Source organism: Equus caballus, chromosome 30 (genome assembly GCF_041296265.1).
Source record: "Equus caballus isolate H_3958 breed thoroughbred chromosome 30, TB-T2T, whole genome shotgun sequence".
Lineage (NCBI taxonomy): Eukaryota > Metazoa > Chordata > Mammalia > Perissodactyla > Equidae > Equus > Equus caballus.
In genome coordinates, this window is record NC_091713.1 from 8,995,863 (window position 1) to 9,022,085 (window position 26,223).

A 26,223-nucleotide genomic window follows, 5' to 3' on the forward strand; every position below is an offset into this window, starting at 1 on the left:
TTAGCTCAGGGCTAATCCTCCTCAAAAAAAAAAAAGAAAGAAAAGAAACAAAATAGCTGTCATAAGGAAACTCAACAAATTACAAGAAAACATGGAAAGACAATTCAAGGAGCTCAGCAATAAAATGAATCTCTTCACCAAAGAGATTGAAAGTATAAAAAGAAATCAAGCAAAAATTCTGGATATGAAAAACAATTAATGAAATAAAAAATAATCTAGAATCATCAAGAAATAGAACTGATCTTATGGAGGAAAGGATTAGTATTCTTGAGGATAAAAATGTGGCAATTCTACAGGTGGAGGAGGAGACAGAACTAAGATTTTAAAAATTGAAGGAATTCTTTGAGAAATATCTGACTCAATTAGGAAATGCAACATAAGGATTATAGATATTCAAGCAGGAGAAGAGAGGAAAAAAGGAGCAGAGAGCTTGTCAAAAAAATACTTGCTAAGAACTTCTCAAACCTGGGGATGGTTTCAGATTTACAGATAAATGAACCTAATTGAACACCCAACTTCATCAATGCTAAAAGACCTTCTTCAAGGCATATAGTAGTAAAAATGGCAAAAGTTTTGATAAAGAAAAAGTATTAGGAGCAGCAAGGCAGAGGAAAATGACCTACCAAGGAAACCCTCTCAGGCTTTCAGTGGATTTCTCAGCAGAAACCCTACAGCTTAGGAGAAAATGGAATGATATATTAAAAATCCTGAAAGACAAAAACTCTCAGCCAAGAATACTCTATCCAGTGAAACTTTCCTTCAGATATGATGGAGAAATAAAAGCTTTCCCAGATAAACAAAAGCTGAGGGAGTTTTTTGCCACTAGACCTCCCCTACAAGAAATAATTAAACATCCCCTCACACCGGAAACAAAAAGGCAAAGGTCTACAAAGCTCTGAGCAAGGAGACAAATAGACAGACATGATCAGAAACCTGCAGCTCTCTACCAGAACGGGGAGGCAAAGACTCAATTACAACTTAAAACAGAAAATGAAAGAAACCATCAAAAGTAGTGATAAACACTTTGACTTAGCCACAAACTCACAAAATTAAAAACAGAAGAATTTATAACAGCAATTACTCAGAAGGAGAGAGGAAAGGGACGGAACCTGCTTAGGTTAATGGAGATGAGAGGCTATAAGAAAATGGGCCATGCCACAACTAGAAGGATCCACAAGTAAAAGTATACAACTATCTACTGGGGGGGATTTGGGGTGAAAAAGAAAAAAAAGACAGATTTGCATATTGTTAGCTCAGGTGCCAATCTTAAAAAAAAAAAAAAAAAAGAAAAGAAAATGGACTAGCTCATCTACAATATCTTTCATACAACCCTTATGGTAACCACTAAACAAAAAATCAAAGCAGGGCCACAAATCACAAAAAGAGAGAAAACTGAGATATTCTCCTCAAAAATCCACCAAAATGAAATGGCAGTCAGAAATACAAAGGAAGTGAAGCAGTGGAAACATAGAACAACCAGAAAACAAGGATAAAATGGCAGTATTAAGCCCTCATATAACAATAATCACTCTAAATGTAAATTGATTGAATTTTCCAGTCAAAAGACACAGAGTAGCTGGATGAATTAAAAAACAAGACCCAACAATATGCTGCCTCCAGGAAATGCACCTCAGCTCCAAAGACAAACATAGGCTTAGAGTTAAGGGATGGAAGACAATACTCCATGCTCATGGCCAACAAAATAAAGCAGATGTTGCCATAATTATATCAGACAAAGCAGACTTCAACATAAAAAAGACAATGAGAGACAAAGAGGGCCACTATATAAAGATAAAAGGGACATTCCACCAAGAGGACATAACACTTATTAATATATTATGTACTTACCACAGGGGCACCAAACTAAATAAAGCAATTATTAACAGACCTAAAAGGAGAAATTAACAGCAACACAATTATAGTAGGGGACCTCAACACCCCACTTACTTCAATGGACAGATCATCCAGACAAAAAGTCAACAAGGAAATAGTAGATTTAAATGAAACACTTGACCAGATGGACTTAATAGATATATATACAGCATTCCACCCCAAAACAGCAGAATATACATTCTTCTCAAGTGCACAAGGGTAATTCTCAAAGATAGACCATATGTTGGCAAACAAGGCAAGCCTCAATAAATTCAAGATTGAAATCATCCAAACCATCTTTTCTGACCACAGTGTTATGAAGCTAGAAATCAACTACAAGAACAAAACTGAGAAAGTGAGAAATACGTGGAGACTAAACAACATGCAATTGAACAACCATTGGATCATTGAAGAAGTCAAAGGGGAAATTAAAAAATACCCAGAGACAAACAAAAATTAAAATATACCAACTCTTATGGGATGCAGCAAAAGCAGTCATAAGAAGGAAATTTATAGCAATACAGGCCTACCTCAACAAACAAGAAAAATCTCAAATAGGTAATTAAAATGCACCTAACAGAGCCAGAAAAAGAAGAACAGACAATGCCCAAAATCAGCAGAAGGAGGGAAATAATAAAAATCAGAGCAGAAATAAATGAAATAGAGCCACAAAAAAAAAAAAAAAAAAAACAGTGAAAGGATTAATGAAACTAAGAGCTGGTTCTTTGAGAGGCAAACAAAATTGACAAACCCTTAGCCAGACTTACCAAGAAAAAAAGAGATAAGTCTCAAATAAATAAAATTAGAAAAGAAAGAGGAAAAATTACAACAGATGCTACAGAAATACAAAGGATTATAAGAGAATACTATGAAAAACTATATGCCCACAAATTAAATAACCTGGAAGAAATGGATGAATTCCTAGACTCATACAACCTCTCAAAACTGAATCAAGAAAAAATAGAGAATCTGAATAGACCAATCACAAGTACAGAGATTGAAACAGCAAGCAAAAACCTCCCAACAGGGGTTGGCTCAGTGCCTCAGCAGTTGGGTTTGCACATTCTGCTTTGGCGGCCAGGGGTTTACTGGTTCAGATCCCGGGTGTGGACATGGCACCGCTTGGCAAAAGCCATGCTGTGGTGGGCATCCCACGTATGAAGTAGAGGAAGATGGGCATGGATGTTAGCTCAGGGCCAGTCTTCCTTGGCAAGAAGAGGAGGATTGGCAGCAGATGTTAGCCCAGGGATAATCTTCCTCAAAAAAAAATGAAAATAAATGGAAAAAAAAAAAAAAAAACAACCTCCCAACAAACAAAAGTCTAGGACCAGATGGCTTCTCTGGAGAATTCTACCAAACATTCAAAGAAGATTTAGTACCTATCCTTCTCAAACTATTCCAAAAAATTGAAGAAGATGGAATTCTTCCTAACACATTCTATGAGGCCAACATTACCCTGACACCAAAACCAGACAAGGACAACACAAGGAAGGAAAACTACAGGCCAATATCGCTGATAAACTTAGAGGCAAAAATCCTCAAAAAAATATTGGCAAATTGAATATAGCAACACATTAAAAGGATCATATACTACGATCAAGTGGGATTTATTCCAGGGACACAGGGATGGTTCTACATCTGAAAATCAATCAATGTGATACACCACATTAACAAAATGAGGGAATAAAAATCACATGATCATCTCAAGGGATGCAGATGAAGCATTTGACAAGATCCAACAGCCATTTATGATAAAACCTCTCAATAAAATGGGTATAGAAGGAAAGTACCTCAATGTAATAAAGGCCATATATGACAAAACCACAGCCAACATCATGTTTAATGGTGAAAAACTGAAAGCCATGCCTGTGAGGACAGGGAAAAGACAAGGGTGCCCACTCTAGCCACTCCTATTCAACATAGTACTCAAGGTGTTGGCCAGGGCAAGTAGGCAAGAAAAAGAAATAAAAGGAATCCAAATTGGAATGGAAGAAGTGAAACTTTCACTATTTACAGATGATATGATTCTATATACAGAAAATCCTAAATAATGCACCAAAAAACTATTAGAAATAACCAAAAGCTACAGCACAGTTGCAAGGTACAAAATAAATTTTAAAAAATCAGTTGCATTCCTATACACTAACAATGAAAAAGAAATCAAGAATACAATCCCATTTACAATCGCAGCAAAAAGAATAAAATACCTAGGAATAAACTTAACCAAAGAGATGAAAGACCTGTAGACTGAAAATTATAAGACACTGCTGCAAGAAATTGAAGAAGATATAAAGAAATGGAAAGATATTCCATGTTCATGAGTTCGTAGGAAAAACATAGTCAAAATGTCCATACTACCTAAAGCAATCTACAAATTCAATGCACTCCCAATCAAAACCCCCATGACAGTCTTCATAGAAATAGAACAAAGAATCCAAAATTTTATATGGAACAACAGAAGACTCCAAATAACCAAAGCAATCCTGAGGAAAAAGAACAAAGCTGGAGGCATCATAATCCCTAACTTTAAAACATACTACAAAGCTATAGTAATCAAAACAGCCTGGTACTGGTACAAAAACAGTCAAACAGATCAATGGATCAGAATTGAAAGCCCAGAAATAAAACCACACATCGATAGACAGTTAATATTTGACAAAGGAGCCCAGAACATACAATGAAGAAAGGAAAGTCTCTTTGATAAACGGTGTTGGGAAAACTGGACAGCAGCATGCAAAGGAATGAAAGTAGACCATTATCTTGCACCATACCCAAAAATTAACTCTAAATGGATTAAAGCTTTGAAACCATAAAAATCCAAGAAGAAAATATAGGTAATACACTCTTTCACATTGGGCTTAGCCACATCTTTTCCAATACCATGTCTACTTGGGTAAGGGAAATAAAAGAAAAAGTTAACAAATGGGACTACATCAGACTAAAAACCTTCTGCAAAGCAAAGGAAACCATCAATAGAATAGAAAGACAATCCACCAACTGGGAGAAAACATTTGCAAATCATTTATCAGACAAGAGGTTGATCTCCAAAGGATATAAAAAACTCACACAACTCAACATAAAACCCCAAAAAACTGATCAAAAAATGGGCAGAGGATACGAACAGGTATTTTTCCAAGGAAGATATACAGATGGACAACAGACACATGAAAAGATGCTCAACATCAGTAATCATTAGGGAAATGCAAATCAAAACTACAATGAGATATCACCTCACGCCAGTGAGAATGGCTATAATTACCAAGACAAAAAACAACAAATGTTGGAAAGGATGTGGAGAAAAGGGAACCGTCAGACACAGCTGGTGGGAATGCAAACTGGTGCCGCCACTATGGAAAACAGTATGAAGATTCCTCAAAAAACTAAAAATAGAAATACCATAGGACCCAGCTATCCCACTACTGAGTATCTACCCAAACAACTTGAAATCAACAATCCAAAGTAACATAATGTACCCCTATGATCATTGCAGCACTATTCACAGTAGCCAAGGCGTGGAAAGTGCCTATCAACTGATGATTGGATGAAGTAGATGTGGTCTATATACACAATGGAATACTACTGAGCCAGAAAAAAAGACAAAACCTTCCAACAACATGCATGGACCTGGAGGTATTCTGGTAAGTAAAATAAGCCAGATTGAGAGAGACAAATACCAGATAATTTCACTCATATGTGAAATATAAACAAACAAATGGAAAAAGAAAACAGTTCAGTGGTTACCAGGGGACAGGGGTGGGGGTGGGCACAGGGCATGAAGGGTAGCACTTGTTTGGTGACAGCCAAGAAATAATGTACAACTGAAATTTCACAATGATGTAAACTATTATGAAATAAGAAAAATTAATACTTAAGTATAGTTTGAAAAAATTAAACACTTACAGTACTTCTGGAACTAAAAATGTGGTAGTTTGGGCTGTTACTTGAATACCTGTAGAGGAAAAGGTCAAATATGAATATTAAAACTAATTTTTCCTCCAAATAAGCAGATTATATATATGGTCAGTGCATGACTGGGATGCTGAGAGCTTGACATTTCTGCCCAAGCACCTTTCTGGAAAGTGTAGTCAGAGCTAAAACTGGTGATATCAGTGACCTCTACCCACCATGCAAGGTGTGTTTGGGTTTGCTCAGTATCTGGAGACACTACAATGAGAAGTAAATACTTTCACATCTTGTTTTCATTTTTGTTTTTAGGATGAAAACTCTTGAAGAATATTGGCCAAAACTCCTTCATTTATAAACTGAGTTAAAATAGAGTGAATAAAAATTGAAAATCAAGAAAACAATATTTCTTATTTGAAACACTGAAGTAAAGAGCAAATTTCTGTGAGTCTTTGTTCATTATCATTTCTATTATGAAGGGTACTTTAATTTCTGTCGTTATGATCTATCTAAAGCTGCACAGCCCAATAAAAATATAATGCAAGCCATCTACATACATAAAAACTTATGTGTTCATAGAAATTTATGTGTATAGAGTAATCACATTAAAAGAGCAAGAAGAGGAGGCATGACATCAGCCTCATGGTAGAATGAGGTCTCTCAAAAATCTTTCCCCTCCAATATACAACGAAAGAAACATCCATACTCCAACAGATGACATCCAAACACAACACAAAAAACATTGGAGGGACCCATGCAGCCATAAGACAGAGAATAGAGAGGCTGGAAACCCCCTCGGAGAAGGTGAAATGAGGTAAGAGAAATCTTCACTCCCTCCCCTAAAGACTGAGCTTGGGACCACGGGAGGCCTCCTAGAGGGAACAGATGGGGAGGGGACGTTTGTTCATGGGAACTTCAAGGACTCCCAAGGGCCCTTGCAGCCTAGGGAGAAGCTCTCTACCAGGGATAAGCTTTTGTAGTGGGTGAGCTTATCAACCCAACACCCCAGGAGAGCAGAGCAAGAAAGCCCCAAGAGCACACAGGAGAAAGTGCCTCTCCCTGACCCACTCAGCGCGACTCCAGCCCATGAGATTTCAGTTGAAGACAGAGGGCTCAGAATACGTGGCTCTTGACCCCCATCCAGTGATGATAGGTGGTAACTGCAACCAAATAATATCAGGATGCATAAGAACCAACCCACTGCCTCTAGCAATATCAAACACTATATTAGATCTCCAGATCAGAGAGAAATGGCAAGTACCCGGAAATCAGTCCTGAGGACGCAGAAATATGTAGTCTAAATGACAAAGAATTCAAAACAGGTATTACCAAAAAACTCAACGAGGTAAAAGAGAATGTAGAGAAACAATTCAATGAGTTTAGGAGCAACTTCAGAAAAGAGATTGAAACTATAAAGAAGAGTCAATTAGAAATATTACAGATGAAAGACACAATGGAAGAAAATATACAAAATGTGGATTCCCTAAATGCTTGAGGGGATACCATAGAGAAGTGTATCAGCATAATCAAAGATAGACACGTTGAAATGCTCCAGATAGAGGATGAGAGAGAACTAAGACTAAAAAGAAATGAAAAAAGTCTCTGAGAAATATCTTACTCAATTAGGAAATGCAACATAAGAATTATAGGTATTCAAGAAGCAGAAGAGAAAGAGAATGAACAAAGAGCTTGTTCAAAGAAATAATAGCAGAGAACTTCCCAAACCTAGGGAAGAAGATGGATATCCATGTGGAAGATGCTGCCAGATCTCCTAAATATGTCAATGTAAAAAGACCTACTGCAAGGCATATAGTAGTGAAACTGGCAAGACTGAATGACAGAGAAAGGCAGAAAAAAATAACCTAAAAAGGAACCCCCACCAGGCTTTCAGTGGATTTCTCTACAGAAACTTTACAGTCTAGGAGAGATTGGAATGACATATTCAAATCATTGAAGAAAAAAACCTTCAGTCAAGAATACTCTATCCAGCAAAAACATCCTTCAGATATGATGGACAAATAAAAACTTTCCCAGACAAACATAAGCTAAGGGAGTTCATGGTCATGAGCTCTTCCCCACTAAGAAATCCTCAAGAAGGCCCTCATAACTGAAAAGGAAGAAAAAGGGGAAGAAAGGGGTTACAAAGCATGGAGTAAGGAGATAAATAGGTGGATAGAATCAGAGCAGGATAGTATACTCAAGTATAGCATTAAAGACAAGGGGAAGGAAAACGCCAAAAACAAAGATAATCTTGTCATTTAAACCACAAACTCATAACACAAGATGGAATAAGGTGTCCCCCCCCTTAGGAGGAGGGGAAGACGAGAGGGACTGCATTGGTTTAGTCTAAGGAAATACAAGGCCATCAGAAAAGGGACTATCTTATCCACGAGATCTCGAATACAAACCTCAGGGTAAACAAAACAAACACTAAACAAAAAAGCAGAACAGAGACACAAATAACAAATAAGGAGAAAACAAAGAAACACAACATAAAAAACTACACAACTTGATTGGTAGACCAAAATACACAGGATGAGACACAAAGGAAATGCAGGAGAACCAGAAAAAGAGTGATAAAATGGCAGCATCAAGCCAACATATATTGATAATCACCCTAAACAGAAATGGATTGAATTCTCCAATAAAAAGACCAAGTGGCAAGATGGATTAAGGAACAAGACCCAACAATATGCTGCCACCAGGAAACACATCTCAGCTCCGGTGACAAACACAGGCTCAGAGTGAAGTGATGGAAGGAGAAACTCCAAGCTAATGGCAAACAAAAGAAAGCAGGTGTTGTAATGCTTTTATCAGACAAAGTAGACTTCAAGATAAGACAGTAAAGAGAGACAAAGTGGGGCAGTATATAATAATCAAAGGGACACTCCATCAAGAAGAAATAACATTTATAAATATCTATGCACCCAACACAGGAGCACCAAAGTATATAAAGCAACAATTTACAAAACTAAAAGAAGACATTAATAATAACACAATAATAGTAGGGGATCTCAACACTCCAGTCACATCAATAGATAGATCATCCAGGTAGAAAATCAACAACAAAACAGTGGAATTAAATGAAAAGCTAGACCAGATGGACTTAATAGACATATATAGAGCACTCCTTCCAAAAACAGCAGAGTACACATTCTTCTCAAGTGTGCAAGGAACATTCTCAAGAATAGATCAAGTGTTGGGAAACAAGGCAAGCCTCAATAAATTTAAGGAGATTGAAATAATAACAAGCATCTTTTACGATCACAATGCTATAAAGCTAGAAATTACTTACAAGCAAAGAGTGGAGAAAAGGACAGAGATGTGGAGACTAAACAACATGCTATTCAACAAGCAATGGATCACTGAAGAAATTAAAAGAGAAATCAAAAAATATCTGGAGACAAATGAAAATGAAAACATACCATACCATCTCATATGGGACACAGCAAAAGTCGTATTAAGAGGGAAATTCATTGCAATACAGGCTCACCTTAACAAACAAGAAAAAACCCGAATAAGCAATCTCAAACTACACCTAACAGAATTAGAAAATGGAGAACAAAGCCCAAAGTCAGTAGAAGGAGACAAATAATAAAAATCAGAGCAGAAATAAATGCTATTGAAACAAAAAAGGCAGTGGAAAGGATCAATGAAACAAAGAGCTGGTTCATTGAGAAGATAAATAAAACTGACAAACCCCTAGCCAGACTTACAAAGAAAACAAAAGAGAAACCTCAGATAAATAAAATTAGAAATGAAAGAGGAGAAATAACAACAGATGCCACAGAAATACAACGGAGTATAAGAGAATACTATGATAAACTATATGCCAACAAAATCGACAATCTACAGGAAATGGATAAATTCTTAGACTCTTACAACTTCCCAAAGCTGAATAGAGAATCTGAATAGACCAATCACAAGTAAAGAGATTGAAACAGGAATCAAAAGCATCCCAAAGAATAAAAGCCCAGGACCAGACTGCTTCCCTGGGAAATTCTACCAAACTTTCAGAGAGGACTTAATACCTATCCTTCTCAAGCTATTCCAAAAAATTAGGGAAGATGAGACACTTCCTCACACATTCTACAAGGCCAATATCACTCTGATACCAAAGCCTGACAAGCACAACACAAAAAAGGAAAACTACAGGCCAATATCACTGATGAACATAGCTGCAAAAATCCTCAACAAAATATTGGCAACCTGAATACAGCAATACATCAAAAAGATCATACATCATGAACAAGTGGGATTTATACTAGAGACACAGGGATGATTCAACATCCGCAAATCAATCAATGTGATACACCATGTCAACAAACTGAGGAATAAAAACCACATGGTCATCTCAATAGATGCAGAGAAAGCATTTGACAAGATCCAACAGCCATTTATGATAAAAACTCTCAACAAAATGGGGATAGAAGGAAACTACCTCAACATAATAAAGGCCGTAGATGACAAACCCACAGCCAGCATCATACACAATGGGGAAAAACTGAATGCCATCCTTCTGAGAACAGTCACAAGACAAGCATTCCCACTATCACCCCTCTTATTTAACATAGTACTGGAGGTTTTGGCCAGAGCAATTAGGCAAGAGAAAGGAATAAAAGGAATCCATATAGGGAGTGAAGAAGTGAAACTCTCACTGTTTGCAGACAACATGATCTTATATATATAAAACCCTAAAGAATCCATCAGAAAACTATTAGAAATAATTAACAATGACAGTAAAGTTGCAGGGTACAAAATCAACTTACAAAAATCAGTTGCATTTATGTACTCTAATACTGAACTTACAGAAAGAGAACTCAAGAATACAATTCCATTTACAATTGCAACAAAAAGAATAAAGTACCTAGGAATAAATTTAACCAAGGAGGTGAAGGACTTATACAATGAAAACTACAAGACATTATTGAAAGAAATAGATAATGACATAAAGAGATGGAAGGAGATTTCATGCACATGGATTGGAAGAATAAACATACTTAAAATGTCCATACTACCCAAAGCAATCTACAGATTCAATGCAATGCCAGTCAGAATCCTAATGACATTGTTCACAGAAACAGAGCAAAGAATCCCAAAATTCATATGGGGCGATCAAAGACCCAATTGCTAAAGCAATCCTGAGAAACAAGATCAAAGCTGGAAGCATCACAATCCCTGACTTCAAAATGTACAACAAAGACATAGTGATCAAAACAGCATGGTACTGGTACAAAAACAGGCACACAGATCAATGGAACAGAACTGAAAGCCCAGAAATAAAACCACACATCTATGGACAGCTAATCTTTAACAAAGGTGCCAAGAACATACAATGGAGAAAAGATAGTCTCTTCAATAAATGGTGTTGGGAAAACTGGACAGCCATATGCAAAAGAATGAAAGTAGACCATTATCTCATGTCATATACAAAATAAACTCAAAATGGATCAAAGACTTGAAGATAAGTCCTGAAACCATAAAACTTCTGCAAGATAATATAGGTAGTACACTCTTTCACATCGAACTTAAAAGGTTCTTTTCGAATACCATGTCTTCTCAGACAAGGGAAACAGAAGAAAAAATAAACAAGTGAGACTTCATCAGACTAAAGAGCTTCTGCAAGGCAAAGGAAACTAGGATCAAAACCAAAAGATAACCCACCAGTTGGGAGAAAATTTTTGCAAATCATATATGCGATAAGGGGTTAAGCTCCATAATATATAAGGAACTCACACAACTGAACAATAAAAAAACAAACAGCCTGATTAAAAAATGGGCAGAGAATATGAACAGACATTTTTCCAAAGAAGATGTACAGATGGCAACTAAACACATGAAAAGGTCTTCAACATTACTAATCATTAGGGAAATGCAAATCAAAACTACACTAAGATACCACCTTACGCCTGTTAAAATGGCTATAATCACTAAGATAAAAATAGCAAATGTTGGAGAGGGTGTGGAGAGAAGGGAACCCTCATACACTGCTGGTGGGAATGCAAACTGGTGCAGCCACTATGGAAAACAGTATGGAGATTCCTCAAAGAACTAAAAATAGAATTACCATGTGACCCAGCTATCCCACTACTGGGTGTCTACCCAAACAACTTGAAACCAACAATCCAAAGTAACATATGCACCCCTATGTTCATTGCAGAATTATTCACAACAGCTGAGACAAGGAAACAATCCAAGTGCCCATCAACTGATGATTGGATAAAGAAGATGTGGTATATATACATAATGGAATACAACTCAGCCAGAAAAAAAGACAAATTCATCCCATCTGCAACAACATGGAAAGACCTGGAGGCAATTATGCTTACCAAAATAAGCCAGACTGAGAAAAACAAACACCAGATGGTTTCACTCATATGTGGAATATAAACAAGCACATGGACAAAGAAAACAGTTCAGCAGTTACCAGGGGAAGGGCATGAGGGTTGGGCACGAGGGGTGGAGGGGAGCACCTATGTGGTGACAGACAAGAAATAATCTACAAAAGAAATTTCACAATGACGTAAACTATTATGAATTCAAGTAAAAACGAAAAAGAAAAAAGAGCAAGAAGAAACTGAAATTGATTTTAAAAATATATTTTATTCAACATGTAATTGATATAAAAAATAACTACTGATGAGATATTTTACATTCTTTTTTTAAAAAAAGCCTTTTTAAAAAATTTTCCCTTTTTCTCCCCAAAGCCCCCCAGTATATAGTTGTATATTCTTTGTTGTGGGTCCTTCTAATCATGGCATGTGGGAGGCCGCCTCAGCGTGGCTCGACGAGCAGTGCCATGTCAGCGCCCAAGATTCGAACCAACGGAACACTGTGCCGCCTGCAGCACAGCGCGAGAACTTAACAACTCGGCCACGGGGCCAGCCCCCATTCTTTTTTTTTTTTATACTAAGTCGTTGAAATCCAGAGTAATTACAGTTACAAAACATCCCAATTTGGACTAGCCACATTTCGGAGGAGGAGGTGCGGTCCCACAGTACCAGAGGGAGGGCGGGTAGGCGGTTTGTATCTGGGCTGTGAGGCGCTCCGAGGCTCCGCAGACCTCGCTGCCTCTGTCTCTTTAACGCGAGAGGAAGCGATGCGGAGGGGTGGAAAACGGCAGAGCTGCAGATGTTACTAGAGGAGGAGGTCACGTCTGGGAAGAGGGCGCTGATAGAGTTACCAGAACCTGACCCGGGTGGCCAACTGCTGTGAGAACAACTATATACAGGCTGCAGACAAGAGAAAAGCTTTAGAAGAGACCAAAGCCTACACAACGCAATCCCTAGCTAGTGTTGCTTATCAAATAAACGCGTTGGGCAACAATGTCCGCCAGTTGCTGGATATCCAGGCCTCTCAGCTTCGGAGAACGGAGTCTTCCATCAATCATCTCACAGACTGTGGACGTTCATAAAGAGAAAGTGGCTCGAAGAGAGACTGGTATTTTGACAACAAACAAGAATACATCAAGAACGCACAAAATAATAGCACCCACAAACGTGGAGCGCCCTGTAAGGTAGTTTTGGAAACCTATTGACTGTACCCTTCTGGATGATGTGGGCCATGGTGTCAAGCATGGAAATAACCAGCCTGCAAGAACTGGCACTCTGTCGAGAACAAATCCTCCTACTCAGAAGCCACCGAGTCCTCCCACGTCAGGCCGGGGACGCTGGGGCGGAATACTCCTTACAAAACCCTGGAGCCTGTTAAACCCCACCGTTCCTAGTGACTACATGACAAGTCCTGCTACGCTCGGAAGTCAGCATAGCCCAGGCAGGACAGCTTCTTTAAATCAGAGACCGAGGACACACAGTGGAAGCAGTGGAGGAAGTGGAAGTCGAGAAAACAGTGGAAGCAGCAGTATTGGCATTCCCACTGCCGTGCCTACACCCTCAGCACCCGCTGTTGGACCAGCAGCCCGCGGCTCAGCTCCTGGTTCCCAGTACGGCACAATGACCAGGCAGATCTCTCAACACAACTCTACCACTTCCTCGACATCTTCTGCTGCATACAGACGAACTCCGTCTGTGACTGCTCAATTTTCTGCTCAGCCTCATGTTAATGGAGGTCCACTTTATTCTCAAAATTCAATTTCTATTGCTCCACCCCCTCCCCGTACGCCTCAGTTGACTCCACAGATACCTCTCATAGGCTTCGTGGCCTGGGGGCAGGAAAACATTGCTGATAGTCCAACTCCACCCCCACCCACCTCCACCAGATGGCATTCCCATGTTTGATGACTCTTCACCTCCACAGCACCACCTCCAGTGGATTATGAAGACAAGGAGGCTGCAGTGGTTCAGTATAATGATCCAAATGCAGATGGGGATCCTGCTTGGGCCCGCAAGAATTATATTGAGAAAGTTGTGGCAATATATGGTTATACAAAAGACAAAGATGATGAGCTATCATTTATGGAGAGTACAATCATTTGTGTAATAAAGAAGAATGATGACGACTGGTATGAAGGAGTCTGCAATCAGAGTGACTGGTCTGTTCCCTGGGAACTATGTCACATCAATCATGTACTAGACTGATTAAATTCTTTTGCTTTTAAAGTAGGTTCTTACTACTCATTCATACTGTGGGACTATTATGGTTAACAGAATTGTCTTAAGATGTTTTAAGATGTGCCCATATTTTCAAGACTTGCTGTTTTACTGGTATAATTGAATGTCTGCCTATAAGCATAAATCTTGGAGGCAGTTTGTGATTGCTAAATAGCAGTTCGTACAGGAGGCTGTCCATAACTGATTATGCTTATGTACTTACACATTGTTAACTTGATGACCAGCCTAAATATTCTGGGAGTGTGGGGTATAATAGTGAACAAATCATGGCTCAGATTGTACCATTACATGTTTCAGTGCAGCTTGGTTACTAACGCTATGTCAGACTAATATTAAAATCAGAAAACTTAAATGCTGGTGCTGGTCATACTTTTTGTTTAAACTCTCTCATTCTTGAAATATACTATTTGCTTAAAGCATGCATTCAAATTTATGAATTGAAATATACTTTTAAAAAATCGAAGATGCTTCCAATTTGGGTAATATTTACTTGGAGTACCCGTATTTAGGTCTCTTGAAATGAATTGAGTCTCTAAGGTCTCCATGTGAAACAAAACAAAAAAGGGTTATCTGTAATGTTGTTATTTGTACTTGAGTTTTTTAATGAGTGAATTTGCATTATAAATTTTTTCCATTCATAAATATATAAGTGAACCAAAGATTTTTGTCCTTTCCTTCACTGGTTTGCTTTTTTAAAAAAAGGAAAGAAATAAAAGATACTGATTTATTGCAGAATTATGGTTTTATTTTCTCAATATATTAACTTGGAAAAAAGTTTAGCCTTATCTCAATCTGTCCCAAAGCAATGTGACCAATTTTTGCAGATTTGAAATCTGAGATGTTTATTTACCAGTCAATCTACTGAATTCCTTTCCTAAAGTAACTTTTTCAAAGCTAAGAAAATGTGTCCAAGTGTGTACATTCAGTCCTTCAGTTTTACGGTGGACTACTGTATACTGCTGGTTCAGTGAAAGGAAATGATCTTTTCTGTATTGTTTTTGTAGAGGTGGATGCAGTTGATTTTTGAATAGACACTATTTAATCCATTACCTGGCACTAGCAACATAGATTTAAAAATAATTGGGGGAAAAGGTGGGTCATGTATTAATCAGTGAACAGGGATATACCTGACCAACAGATTTGTATTATCTTTTGACATAATTGAAATGCAACACATGCACTTTATGTGTCCCCTCTTAATTTAAGGGAGGGTTAGAGGGGTTTTTCTTATTTTGTGTCTAATTCTCTCCTGCCTAGGATATATTAAAATAGAGCACTCAAGTGTGGGTTTCTGTGTACTGAGGATTTGTTTGGATTTCAAGTTACAGTTATGTACTGGCATTACAGACTTAGCATAGTAAAATGGTAAGACTAGTGCAAAATATTTATTCCTGAAAATCAAAGACCATTATTGCTACCAAATCAATGTGACTGTTTCATGTGCATTTTGCCTTTGTTAACATGATTTCAGTATCACTAGTGATCAGCTAGCTACCTTCTTCACATTTTTTCAAGTGGAATGTTCTCTTAATTTTGTATATAACCTATTGTCTAAATTTTATGTACAGTCTTTTATAATAAACCATTCTCCTATATGAAAGTTTGGATACTGTTAAAACCTAACTAGTGTGGACTGAAATGTAGACTTCACAATTTTCTGACCTTTACTTCTATGATGAAACAAGATAAACCATTTGAATTTTAACATTATTTATTTGTGGAATGGCTTTACATGTGGATATTAACAGGGTAAGCAATACCACACATAACCATCAAGATACCTCGATTAGAATTTACAGCACAAGAATGACAGATTCAGATGGTTTAATTACATTTAAAAAGTTTTCTGAAAAACTTTGCCAATAAAAAATAATTGCCCATGGACTAGCCACATTTCAAGTGCTCATAAGTCACAGGTGGCCAGTGGCCAGTGGCCATCCTAAAGCACCACCTTAAAATTCTTTCACCTTTCCTCTGCTTCAACAATCTATTCTATGTCTACATTACACACCTAATTGCCATCAGAATGGCTCCATCTCTAAAATATTAAATCAGAGGCAATTTCTGTGTGTATGTGTGCATGGAACTGCTGGGTCATCACTATGTAACTCCTTTATCAGAATTATATAGGCCTTAATAGCATTCTGAATTCTTATTTTCAACAGAAGTCAGTCACCATATGAAACACATTTTATATCATACAGATCAAATATGAAAACACGTTCATGTATTTTTATATATCCCTATAAATTAAAATGAAAAATATTATCATCAAAGGCTTTTTTTCAAGTATGAACCACCTCCCACTTCTTATGAATCCAACATAATGCCCCTTGCATTACAGAAAGAAAGAAACCTCAGGAAAGAGAAAAATACAAGTGGCAGATTTTGTATTTTAATTTACAAAGTTAAAGTATGTAGTTTAATTTGTGAATGAAATCTGGTAAGTAAATGATAAAAATACGTTTCCCAGTGAGCCCTTTTCCCTGACCTGCTCCTTCATCAGCTTCCAACCCTAGTGGGGCTGGGAACAGGGTACGGAGGGAACAATAGCTAAAGGAGTCATATTTAATCTATTAACTTCATCACAGACAGGTATGATAACACCTTCTTATCCCTGCTTCCTTAATTATGCCACACATTTAATGTATTATTGCTGGAAGTGGACCTGGGAGGACCACAGGTGAGCAGTGTGCACACGCACCATGTGCTGATAACTATTTTTTAATGAAAAGGGCACTGTCATCTCACTCTTGGACCATAAGGATGTGTCTTTCCTATTCTCTCCATATATTCCCACTCTACCAGTTCCTCAAAATCAAAGACAATTCTTGACCTTTACCCCCTCCTTCATCTCCTTATAGATAAGTCCCTTCTTGGCTTAACTTTTTTGTCTCTCTATCCAGCCTAAAGAATATCCTCTTTGGGTAAACTTCTCTCAAATTCCCTGGTCGTCCCACTCTATCTAACCAGGAATTGGCCCTAGATAGGTCATACTCTTTGGCATTTGATAGAAGCTTGTGCTAAATCATTTGTGTGGGACAACCATATATTGCAGGAAGTACAGGATTCCAACAGAAAGTCCAAACCCCATTAAAAATATGGTGAATATATTAACATAACACAAAAAAGACTTTGAGACAAAAAGTATTTTCAGAGACAAAGAAGATCAATCCATTATAAGGGTGACCCGACAGAACTAGTGGAGCATGAGAAAACACATTCTTTTCAAGCATACATGGAACATTTATAAAAACGGATCCTCTACTAGGCCGGGAAACAAGTCTCCATAAATTTCAAAGAAGCGGTGTCATGTGGACCCTGCTCTCTGATTATAGTACAATTAACGGAGAAGTTATTAACAAAAAGATAATCACAATCTCTACATATTTGGAATTAAAAAACAAACTGTTAAATAATCCAAGGGCTATAAAAGAAATAATGATGAAAGTTAAAACTACCTAGAAGTGAATGATAATGAAAAGATTACATATCATTTCTTATGGGATACAGCAAAGCAGCACTACATGGGATATTAATACATTTAAATGTCATATTAGAAAAGAATAAAAACCAGAAACTATTAGCTAAATGTCTGGCTTAAGATGTTAAAGAAAGAGTATCAGAATAAGCCCACAGAAAATAGAAGAAAAGAAATAAAAATGAAAAAAGAAATCAATAAAATAGAAAACAAAAATATAAAGATGAATAAAACAGACAAGCTTATCAAGACTGATCAAGACAAAAAAGAGAAAGAATATACAATTAAATAACATTAATGAAAAGGGACCATAATTACAGAAAAAGTAAAACATAAACAGATATGGAAATATTCTCAATTATGTGACAATTTTGAAAAATTACATGAAATAGACATTTTAACATATATTACCAAACCTGACTCCAGGAGGAAAAAAAAGGCCAAAATGGTTCTACAGCCATTAAAGGATCTGAAGCAGTGGTTTAAAGTCTCCCCTAAAACACAGGGCTCAGGGGTTTTACATGAGTCCTATCACAACTTTCACAAACAAATTGTTCCCAGCCCCATACAAACTCTTCCAAACAGCTGAAGGGGAGAGAGTCCTCCCCAACTCATTCCGTAAAGCTAGTCTAACACCGACATCAAAACCAAACCAAGACATCATGAAAAAGAAAAATGTAGATATAAAAATCCTAAGGAAAATATCTTGCAATTGGATACAACAGGTATAAAGAGATAATAAACCCTGACCAAGGTGGATTCATCCTATGTATGCAAAGATGATCAGAAAACTCTACAAATGAAACTGACTGCACATACTAAAGAGGAAAAAAAATACAACTGTTTCAATAGATGAAAAAAATATGATAAAATTTCATATAAATTCATAATTTGGGGGGCCAGCCCCGTGGCCGAGTAGTTAAGTTCACGTGCTCTGCTTAGGCGGCCCGGGGTTTCGCCAGTTCGGATCCTGGGCGTGGACACCGCACTGCTTGTCAGGCCACGTTGAGGCGGCCTCCCAGATGTCACAGCTGGAAGGACTCACAACTAAAAATGCACAATTATGTACCGGGGGGCTTTGGGGAGAAAAAGGAAAAATAAAATCTTTAAAAAAAATTCCTAATTTTTAAAACTTAGTAAATCAGAAATGCAAGGAAACTTCCTTAACCGTGATAAGAGTATCTACAGAACAGCTAAAGCAAACGGTAGCCTCAATGGGGAGACAGTAGTATCTGGAATGGGAGAAGCATGCCACTGTTACCATTTCTATTAAACATTTTATTGGAGGTCTTAGCCAATGCAATAAGAAAAATAAATTAGAAGCATGAGATTGAAAAGGCGGAAACAGAGCCCATTTTTGCAGGAGATCTAAACAGAGATACACACTGTTCTTTGGATAGGAAGATTTAATATTCATAAAGATGTCATTTCTTCCCAAAGTGCCCGACAGATTCACTGCAATTCCAATCAAATCCTAAAAGAGTTTTTCATGGTACTCGATAATCAGATTTTAAAATTTATGTGAAAGTGTAAACATTCAAGAATGACCAGGACACTTCTGGAAAAGAACAGGGAGGGGAAGACTTGCCTACTAGATATCACGACTTATGAAGCTACGATAACTAAGACATTGTGGTATTGGTGCAGCAATGGACAAACTGACCAATGGAATAGAACAGAATAGCAAACTCAGACGCAGACCTATGTTCACAAGGAAGTTTTATATGGGACAGAGGTGATACGTCAGACCAGTTCAGGAAAAGATGTTCTATTCAACGAATGGAGCTGGAAAAATGGATCTGGATTCATAAGGAAAAAGAATTGCATTCCTACCTCTATCATCTAAGAAAACCAATTCCATTGGGATAAGAAATGTCAAAAAAAAAAAAAAAGATGTTAATACTCTTAGTAGAAAATTTAGGTAAATATCTCTTAGAACTTGGGGCAGGGAAGAATTTCTTAAATAAGACATCTACCCCGCAAGTGTCCCCCCGGAAAAAGCTAACCATAAAGTAAAAATTCATTATATTAAGTTTAAGAAATTTTGCCCTTTAAAAAACACCTTATTAATAAATAAAATTCAGGGAGTCTGTGACTATCTTGAGAAAAAAGAACATCTTTGTCTTCTTTAACCTCTAACTGAAGTTTAGTATTTTCTTCAATTATGAATGTAGACTAAGAGTTGGCAAACTATGTCCTGTAGGCCAAATTCCACCTGTTTGTGTAAATAAATTTTTACTGGTGCACAGTCACACCCATCTGTTTACCTTTGTTGGCGTGGGCTTTCCCCTACAGTGGCAGCGTCCAGTAGCTGCAACGGAAGATTGTATTGCCCAAAAAACCTAAAATACTTAGCTATCTGGTCCTTGACAGAAAAGTTTGGCGCCTGTGGTGTACAACAGAACGAAGTCCATAAACCCCTTGAGGTCACAGGCCATTCTGGACGATATCACCTACCATTATTTGGGTCCATTGTTTGCCAGCCGTGTGCTGAGGGCTTTAAACGTATCATTGCTTTCAGACCTCACGACAACCCCATGGGACAGCTTTTATTCACTTTATACACGAGAAAATCGAGGCTTACAAAGTCGTCAGAAGGCCACGGGCTTTTTGCTCTTTCCCACTACTTCACCGACCCTTTCCGAGGGCTACCCTCCCTCTCTATGCGACCCCTCCTTCTGTCCGTCGAGGTGCTGGATCCCTGCCCTCTGAAACCTCTGTCATGGTTTGATTTCTTGTTGGTATTGTGACATTTTAATGTTAGCGGGTAATTATAGCAAAATCTCCATTAAACAAAATTTTCTCAGAATGTGATTTTTCTGGTTAATCATCCGTATTTTAACCTATGTTGAAAGTCTTTGTAAAATATTTTGATACACTTTCCAATCCAGCGGTTACTGAATACCAAGCAAAAATCTCCGAACGTCAAAGTTTTCAATCCTCAAATCAACTCCATACAGGAATTACATTTCCTGACCCCGATGCAGCGTTTACAGTTTATAAGGCGCTTTTTCACAAATCATTCAACCACGACTACAAAATATAAACCGTCAACTACCCAGCGGTGCTCGGTTACTGCCGCCCTCCGTCACCCCGCCCCGCCCGGACCGCGCCCCAGCCCCCCTCGCCACCCCCCATGCCCCGCCCGGACTGCGCCCCCGCCCCGGCGGCGACCCCGCTCCCCTCGCCACACCCCCCCTCGCCCCGCCCCGACCGGCGCGGCGCCCCCGCCCCCCTCGTTCCCCCCCTCCCCCTCCCCGGGGGCTCGGCGCCGCTCGGCAGCTGAGGGGGCCGCGGGAGGAGACGAGCTTCAGGAGGCTGGGCGCTCGGCTGTCGCGGGGACCGCCACGGGAAGGGCCCGGCCCCACTGCGGGGCCTGTCGGGCGTAGCCCAGTCCTCCCCCCGACCCTCATTCCCCGCCCTCAAGCCCCGGAAAACTGTCGGGAGGGGGGTGCTCCGGGCGGGGCGACGCGGCGGCGGTCTGAGAGGCTGGGGGCCCCGCCCGCGCCCGGCGGCCCCGTACCTCCACAGGGCCGAGGCGCCGCAGCTCAGCCCCCACAGCAGCGCCGCCACCCCCGCGGCCGACATGGCGCCGCCGCCTACGCCCAACCGCCGGCCGCGCGCCCGGACCCCCCGCGGCTGCAGGACCGCGCGGGCGCGCCGGAGACTCGGTCCGGGGAGACCACGACGAAACCCGGCTCCAGGAGAGGCAGAAGCGGGGTGTTTTGGAGTGAAATAGCAAAACCAATTGGGAAAATCCGAGTTGACGGAGTGAAGGTGAAACTTCTCCGTTACTCTTTTAGCCCAAATCTTCGTTGTGACTCTATTTCGCAGTCCCTTCCAGGGAGCTGGCGCTCCGTAAGTGATTTTTAAGTTGAACGGAAATGTACAGTAACGTGTGCCTACTGAGCACCTGCTTTATGCCCAACACTACGTCGTGCGCTTGAGTACAAAGAACTGTGACAGCACTGGAGTTTACAAAGGGGCTTGCACTCTGTGGTAAAGCCAAGGTAAACTCACCAACGTTATCACATAGGATTACTTATCAGTTTGTCAGTAGGCAATCTGAATTCTTGAGTGCTGCAGTTGTATCTTTATTCCTCCTTACGTCATCAGTGCCAGCACAATCTTCGTTTGTAGTAGGGTCTCAGTACTTACAGACCAAATGAATCACTGAATAAAAATAGTAGTAAAGTGCTAAAATACACTCTAGGAACCATCAGAGAACTAGATTGAATATATATAATTTGGGAAACACTACCTTTAATGTGATTCTATTCCCACTTTTTCCAAAGCACCTTTACATTAGCATCAGATGCCATAGTTAATTCGTGTTGTAGCTGGAAGAGCATTAGATGAGCAGTAGGTATTCTCCAGAATCCAGCGGCGGATGAAACATCAACAGGAGTGGAATACAGAAAGGGCCTGGGCTCTGGACTCAGACTAAGTACCAGTTCAGCTCTTACCAGCGCAAGTTAACTAACTTTTAAATCCCGTAAAATATGGGTAAGATAGTATTACCTACCACACGGCTGTGGGAAGTAAGAGCTAAGTGCATTACCGTATCCGGCATATACTATATGACATCGATAATTCCTTCCTCTCTGAGCCTCTGTTACATGAGGCTAAAGTGTAACATGAGAAGGGTTAGGACTCTACTTGATCTCTAGATTTTCAGGTCTGAAGACCTCTATCTTAGTGCTTTACTTCAGTCAGCTCTGTTTGATCCCTGTCCCCATCTCTGTTCTTATTTCCAGCACTTTACTTTCCAGTTCTAAACCTATACGTTCCAATTCCATCCCATTTATATTTTGAAATTCCACACTTTGCATCTTGTACACATTACCTCATCCCTTAATTAAAAAAATTATTTAAAGACAATTTTAATAAATGAACTCTTTCAGTGAGTGAAACCGCAGACGGCGGGCACCATGGCCGCAGAATACGTCCCTTCAGCCCAGAGCGTTGCATGCCGGGAGTTGTAGTCCGACGCGCGGGCACGCACCCCCGCGCCTCTCCAGTTTGAAAAGCGGGAGGAAGGACGGGTGGGCGGGGCATTGAGGCTGAAGCGCGCTCGAAGCCTCGCCCCCGCCCTTCCGCTCGCGGGGTAGGCACTGGAGTGGCGCGGGCCGCGGGGGGGCGTGGCCTCGGCCCCGCCGGCCGCTGTTGCCTCTTCCTGCGGGCGGTACCACCGAGGCCGGCCCGCGCGAGGCAGGACTGGTCCCGGAGTGGGCTGTGGCGGGGCGCGGGGCGGGCCGGCGGAGGGCGGCGGCCGGCGGGGGCAGGGGCAGGGGCAGGGGCAGGGGCAGGGGCAGGGGCGGGGCGGGGCGGGGCCGGCCTCTGGCTCCTTCTTCCTCTGCATGTGCCGGCGGCCGCCGAGCAGCTCCGTGCGCGCACCCCGGGCCGCTCTCCGCGGCCGTCCTCGCGTCGCCCGAGCCATGGCGTTCTCCGAGACCAACCCGGCGGCCTCCTCCCTGCCCAACGGCGACTGCGGCCGCCCCCGGGCGCGGCCCGGAGGGAACCGGGTGACGGTGGTGCTCGGCGCGCAGTGGGGCGACGAGGGCAAGGGGAAGGTGGTGGACCTGCTGGCGCAGGACGCCGACATCGTGTGCCGCTGCCAGGTGAGGCGCCGGCTCCGGGGAAAGCCGGCCGAGAGCTCGGCCCGGAGCCCGGACCACCGTCCAAACTGGGGTGTCACCTTGAGGCGCTCTCGCTGTGAGCTGCGGCGCCGCGGAGAAATGGCGGGAGGCCGGAGACCCCCGACCTGGGAACTGGGGGCTGGTGGCTCCAGGGGACAAGGCGGGTTGGCCGGAGCCCTAGGGAGATGCGCGGCGCCTGGGGAGATGCAGGTTTCTGCCCGGGGGCCGGCGCGGGGAGGTGGGGTGCGCTCCGAGGCCTGCTCCCGCTCGCGCGGGGACGGCGCGGCCCCGGAGCCTTCCGCGCTCGCCCACCCCGAGGCCCCGTGGGTCGCGCTGTTCCGAGACGCCCTGCCGTCCGGATCACCACTCCCCGGCCGCAGGCCCGAGCCGCCGGCCTCGCCTCCTGCGTTCGCTTTGCTGGCGTGAGAGCCCACCTCCCGCTTCGGACGGTTGCGTGGCTGGGGGGTTTGCTCGGTGCCGCGTCTGTCAGTGCTGAGCGGAGCTGAGTTCTGTTTGCTGGCCCCGGAGGAGGGAATCCCAGCCGTCTTAGGAGGGAGGCGGGTAAATACATGGGTGTCATATTTGTTGTTTAGAAATATTTGCAGTGTTAGGTGCACGTTCGAAGTGAACTTTCGGGAAGCAGTGGTAGTGTACTTCCTCCCTGGAGACACGTGGTTTTCAGTGTAAGCTTTCTTCCCTATTTGTCGTTTGCTTTGAAGCAGCTCAGAGGCTAGGCCTTTGTAAAAGCTTACCAGTTTCAAAATCGAAGCCGTTGGGCAATAACCACTTTCACAACAAATTGTAATGTAGTATTTGAATTAACTGCAATCTGTGCAGGTGGCGAGGATATTTCTTCTTTATTGAATATACAGGGCACAATATAATGATGCTGTGCTGTATTGTGCTAACAAGTTAGCAGGCCCACTTGATTGGAAGGTTTCTACCTAAAATTGAATACCATTTGAGCATGCAGAAACAAGGTAATCACAGGTACATAAAAAGCTAAATGCAAATATTCTGACTTATCTTGCTTTTTGCATGCAGAAGTCAACCCTGCCCTTCCTTGGCTAAGATAGCTGTTGCACCACACCACCTCTCCCTCCCTTCCCACCTTCTATTCCTTCACCCCTGTGGCAACATACAGACCTTCCTTAATAACACTCCTAAAAGTGTTGCCATGGAATTCCTGCCTTAGGAGCTGCTCCTGGAGCCCAGGCTTCACCTTCCCTTTGTCTTAAAATCAGATCTAGCCATACTGTGGGGAAAGAAGTCTGAGAATTCCTATCTCTTGCTGGGTAGAAGGGGAGAGAGCCTGAGGCATGCCTGTCTGCTTCCCTGTCGTTCTTGACATCTTCCTTACCTGGAAATGATAGTACTCAGGTTGAGCTCCATTATGGGTTGTGAGAAGGTTTTGGGGAATGTAACCATCATGGTATTTATTCTAAAAGATCCTCAATTTTAATATCCTTTTGAAACATAGTAGAGTTAGTTTGTAGAATGAAGAAGGTGTTCTTATGAAAGTAGTCTGGAAGGAGGTCATAGACCAGTCTGATCTGATGCCCTTGGAAAGTCTAGAGAGAAGTGATTAAGAAGGAGCCAAGTTTGGCTTTGAAATATTAGCTGAAGATAGACGAGAAATGTATGAGCAAACTTGTTAGGCAGACTTTCCTCACCTGTAAACTTGTGACTTACTACCTTCCTTATGTAATTCTAAAATCTGTATGTTTTTCTGGTGCCTTTTGAGAGCTCATCATTCTCATCATTAGAAGGAGTCTTACTAGCCTTGTTAGTAAAAGTAGATAAGTATGAATAGATGTAAGCGTCTCTTATGATTCACCTGGTAACTTTATATTATTTGGTCAGTCCTAATAAGCTGATAATCACGTAATGAAGTTCTCCTAGTTTATAAAATTGAATGCAGAATGTTGAAATTCTTAATGTGTGTATAGAGAACTGGGAAAAGCCAACCTTAGGAAAGACATTTCGAGTTTGAATTGCCTTGTTTGATGATTCAAGTTTTGTTTTATTGAAAATAAAACACATAGTAGAGCTTAATACATACTTTTATATATATCATTTATCTGACATATATGATACATGTGTCATATTCATGCCATAAGCTCAAATTTTATGATTATTTCTCCAGAAGTAGTGTATACATAATGTATTCATATTTCAAGAACAGAATAATAAAATAAGGACTTTGTTCCAATATAAAATACAGTTTTTAAAAGAAAGACTGACATTGCATTTAACGGTATATTGTAATATATAATATATAAAATGCCTTTTTGGAAAGAATAGATGCAAAGCTAGTGGCATTTTCGTCATCATAGCACTTAAGACGTATATTTCAGATTTAGGATTTTTAGGAGTTATTTATAACTCAGTAGATAGTCTAGATCCATAAATAAGTGTGTAGGACTTTTATAAAAGGACAACTAGTACAGATGCCTCAATTTTAAATTGATAGGTCTTTTAAGAAAGAGAAGAATTAAGTATAGGACCAACTCCAGGCACAGTTCATTCATCCGGCAATCGCCTGAGTGTCTAGGGGACCACTTAGCTCCACAATTCAAAAGCAGAAAAAGGCAGGGATTGTGCCCATGAGGAGCTTGTAGTCCAGTGGACAGCTCTCTCATCAGCAAGCATGGCTGGGGTGGGGGTGGAGAAGGTTTGAAGGATGCGAATAGGAAGGCCCCTTTCTGGCAGCAGGAAAGTAGTTTTGTTAGGAAGGCTGTTACTATTTTTCCCCCAA

The 26,223-nt window shown here is 40.7% G+C and overlaps 2 protein-coding genes and 1 pseudogene across 16 annotated transcripts in view; 2 read left to right on the plus strand and 1 right to left on the minus strand.

The window, feature by feature from the left end:
* Positions 1-21,526, minus strand: part of CATSPERE (catsper channel auxiliary subunit epsilon) — a 263,745-nt gene extending 242,219 nt beyond the window's left edge. For 3 of the 13 annotated variants that reach the window (XM_070255679.1, XM_023632530.2, XM_070255680.1), the window contains exons 1-2: positions 21,350-21,526; positions 5,773-5,821 (exon numbers count right to left, since the gene is read on the minus strand). In XM_070255679.1, coding sequence (XP_070111780.1) covers positions 5,773-5,821; positions 21,350-21,414 — 114 coding nt within the window. In that variant the 5' untranslated portion in view covers positions 21,415-21,526. The remainder of the gene's footprint in view (positions 1-5,772; positions 5,822-21,349) is intronic. The other 10 variants (XM_070255691.1, XM_070255689.1, XM_070255681.1 and 7 more) reach the window with 8 other exon arrangements.
* Positions 12,787-14,316, plus strand: LOC100062207 (abl interactor 1 pseudogene; annotated as a pseudogene).
* Positions 21,527-23,040: 1,514 nt separating the features above from the next.
* Positions 23,041-26,223, plus strand: part of ADSS2 (adenylosuccinate synthase 2) — a 39,537-nt gene continuing 36,354 nt past the window's right edge. The window contains exon 1 of one of the 3 annotated variants that reach the window (XM_023632531.2): positions 23,041-23,447. In XM_023632531.2, coding sequence (XP_023488299.1) covers positions 23,187-23,447 — 261 coding nt within the window. In that variant the 5' untranslated portion in view covers positions 23,041-23,186. The remainder of the gene's footprint in view (positions 23,448-26,223) is intronic. The other 2 variants (XR_011434142.1, XM_023632532.2) reach the window with 2 other exon arrangements.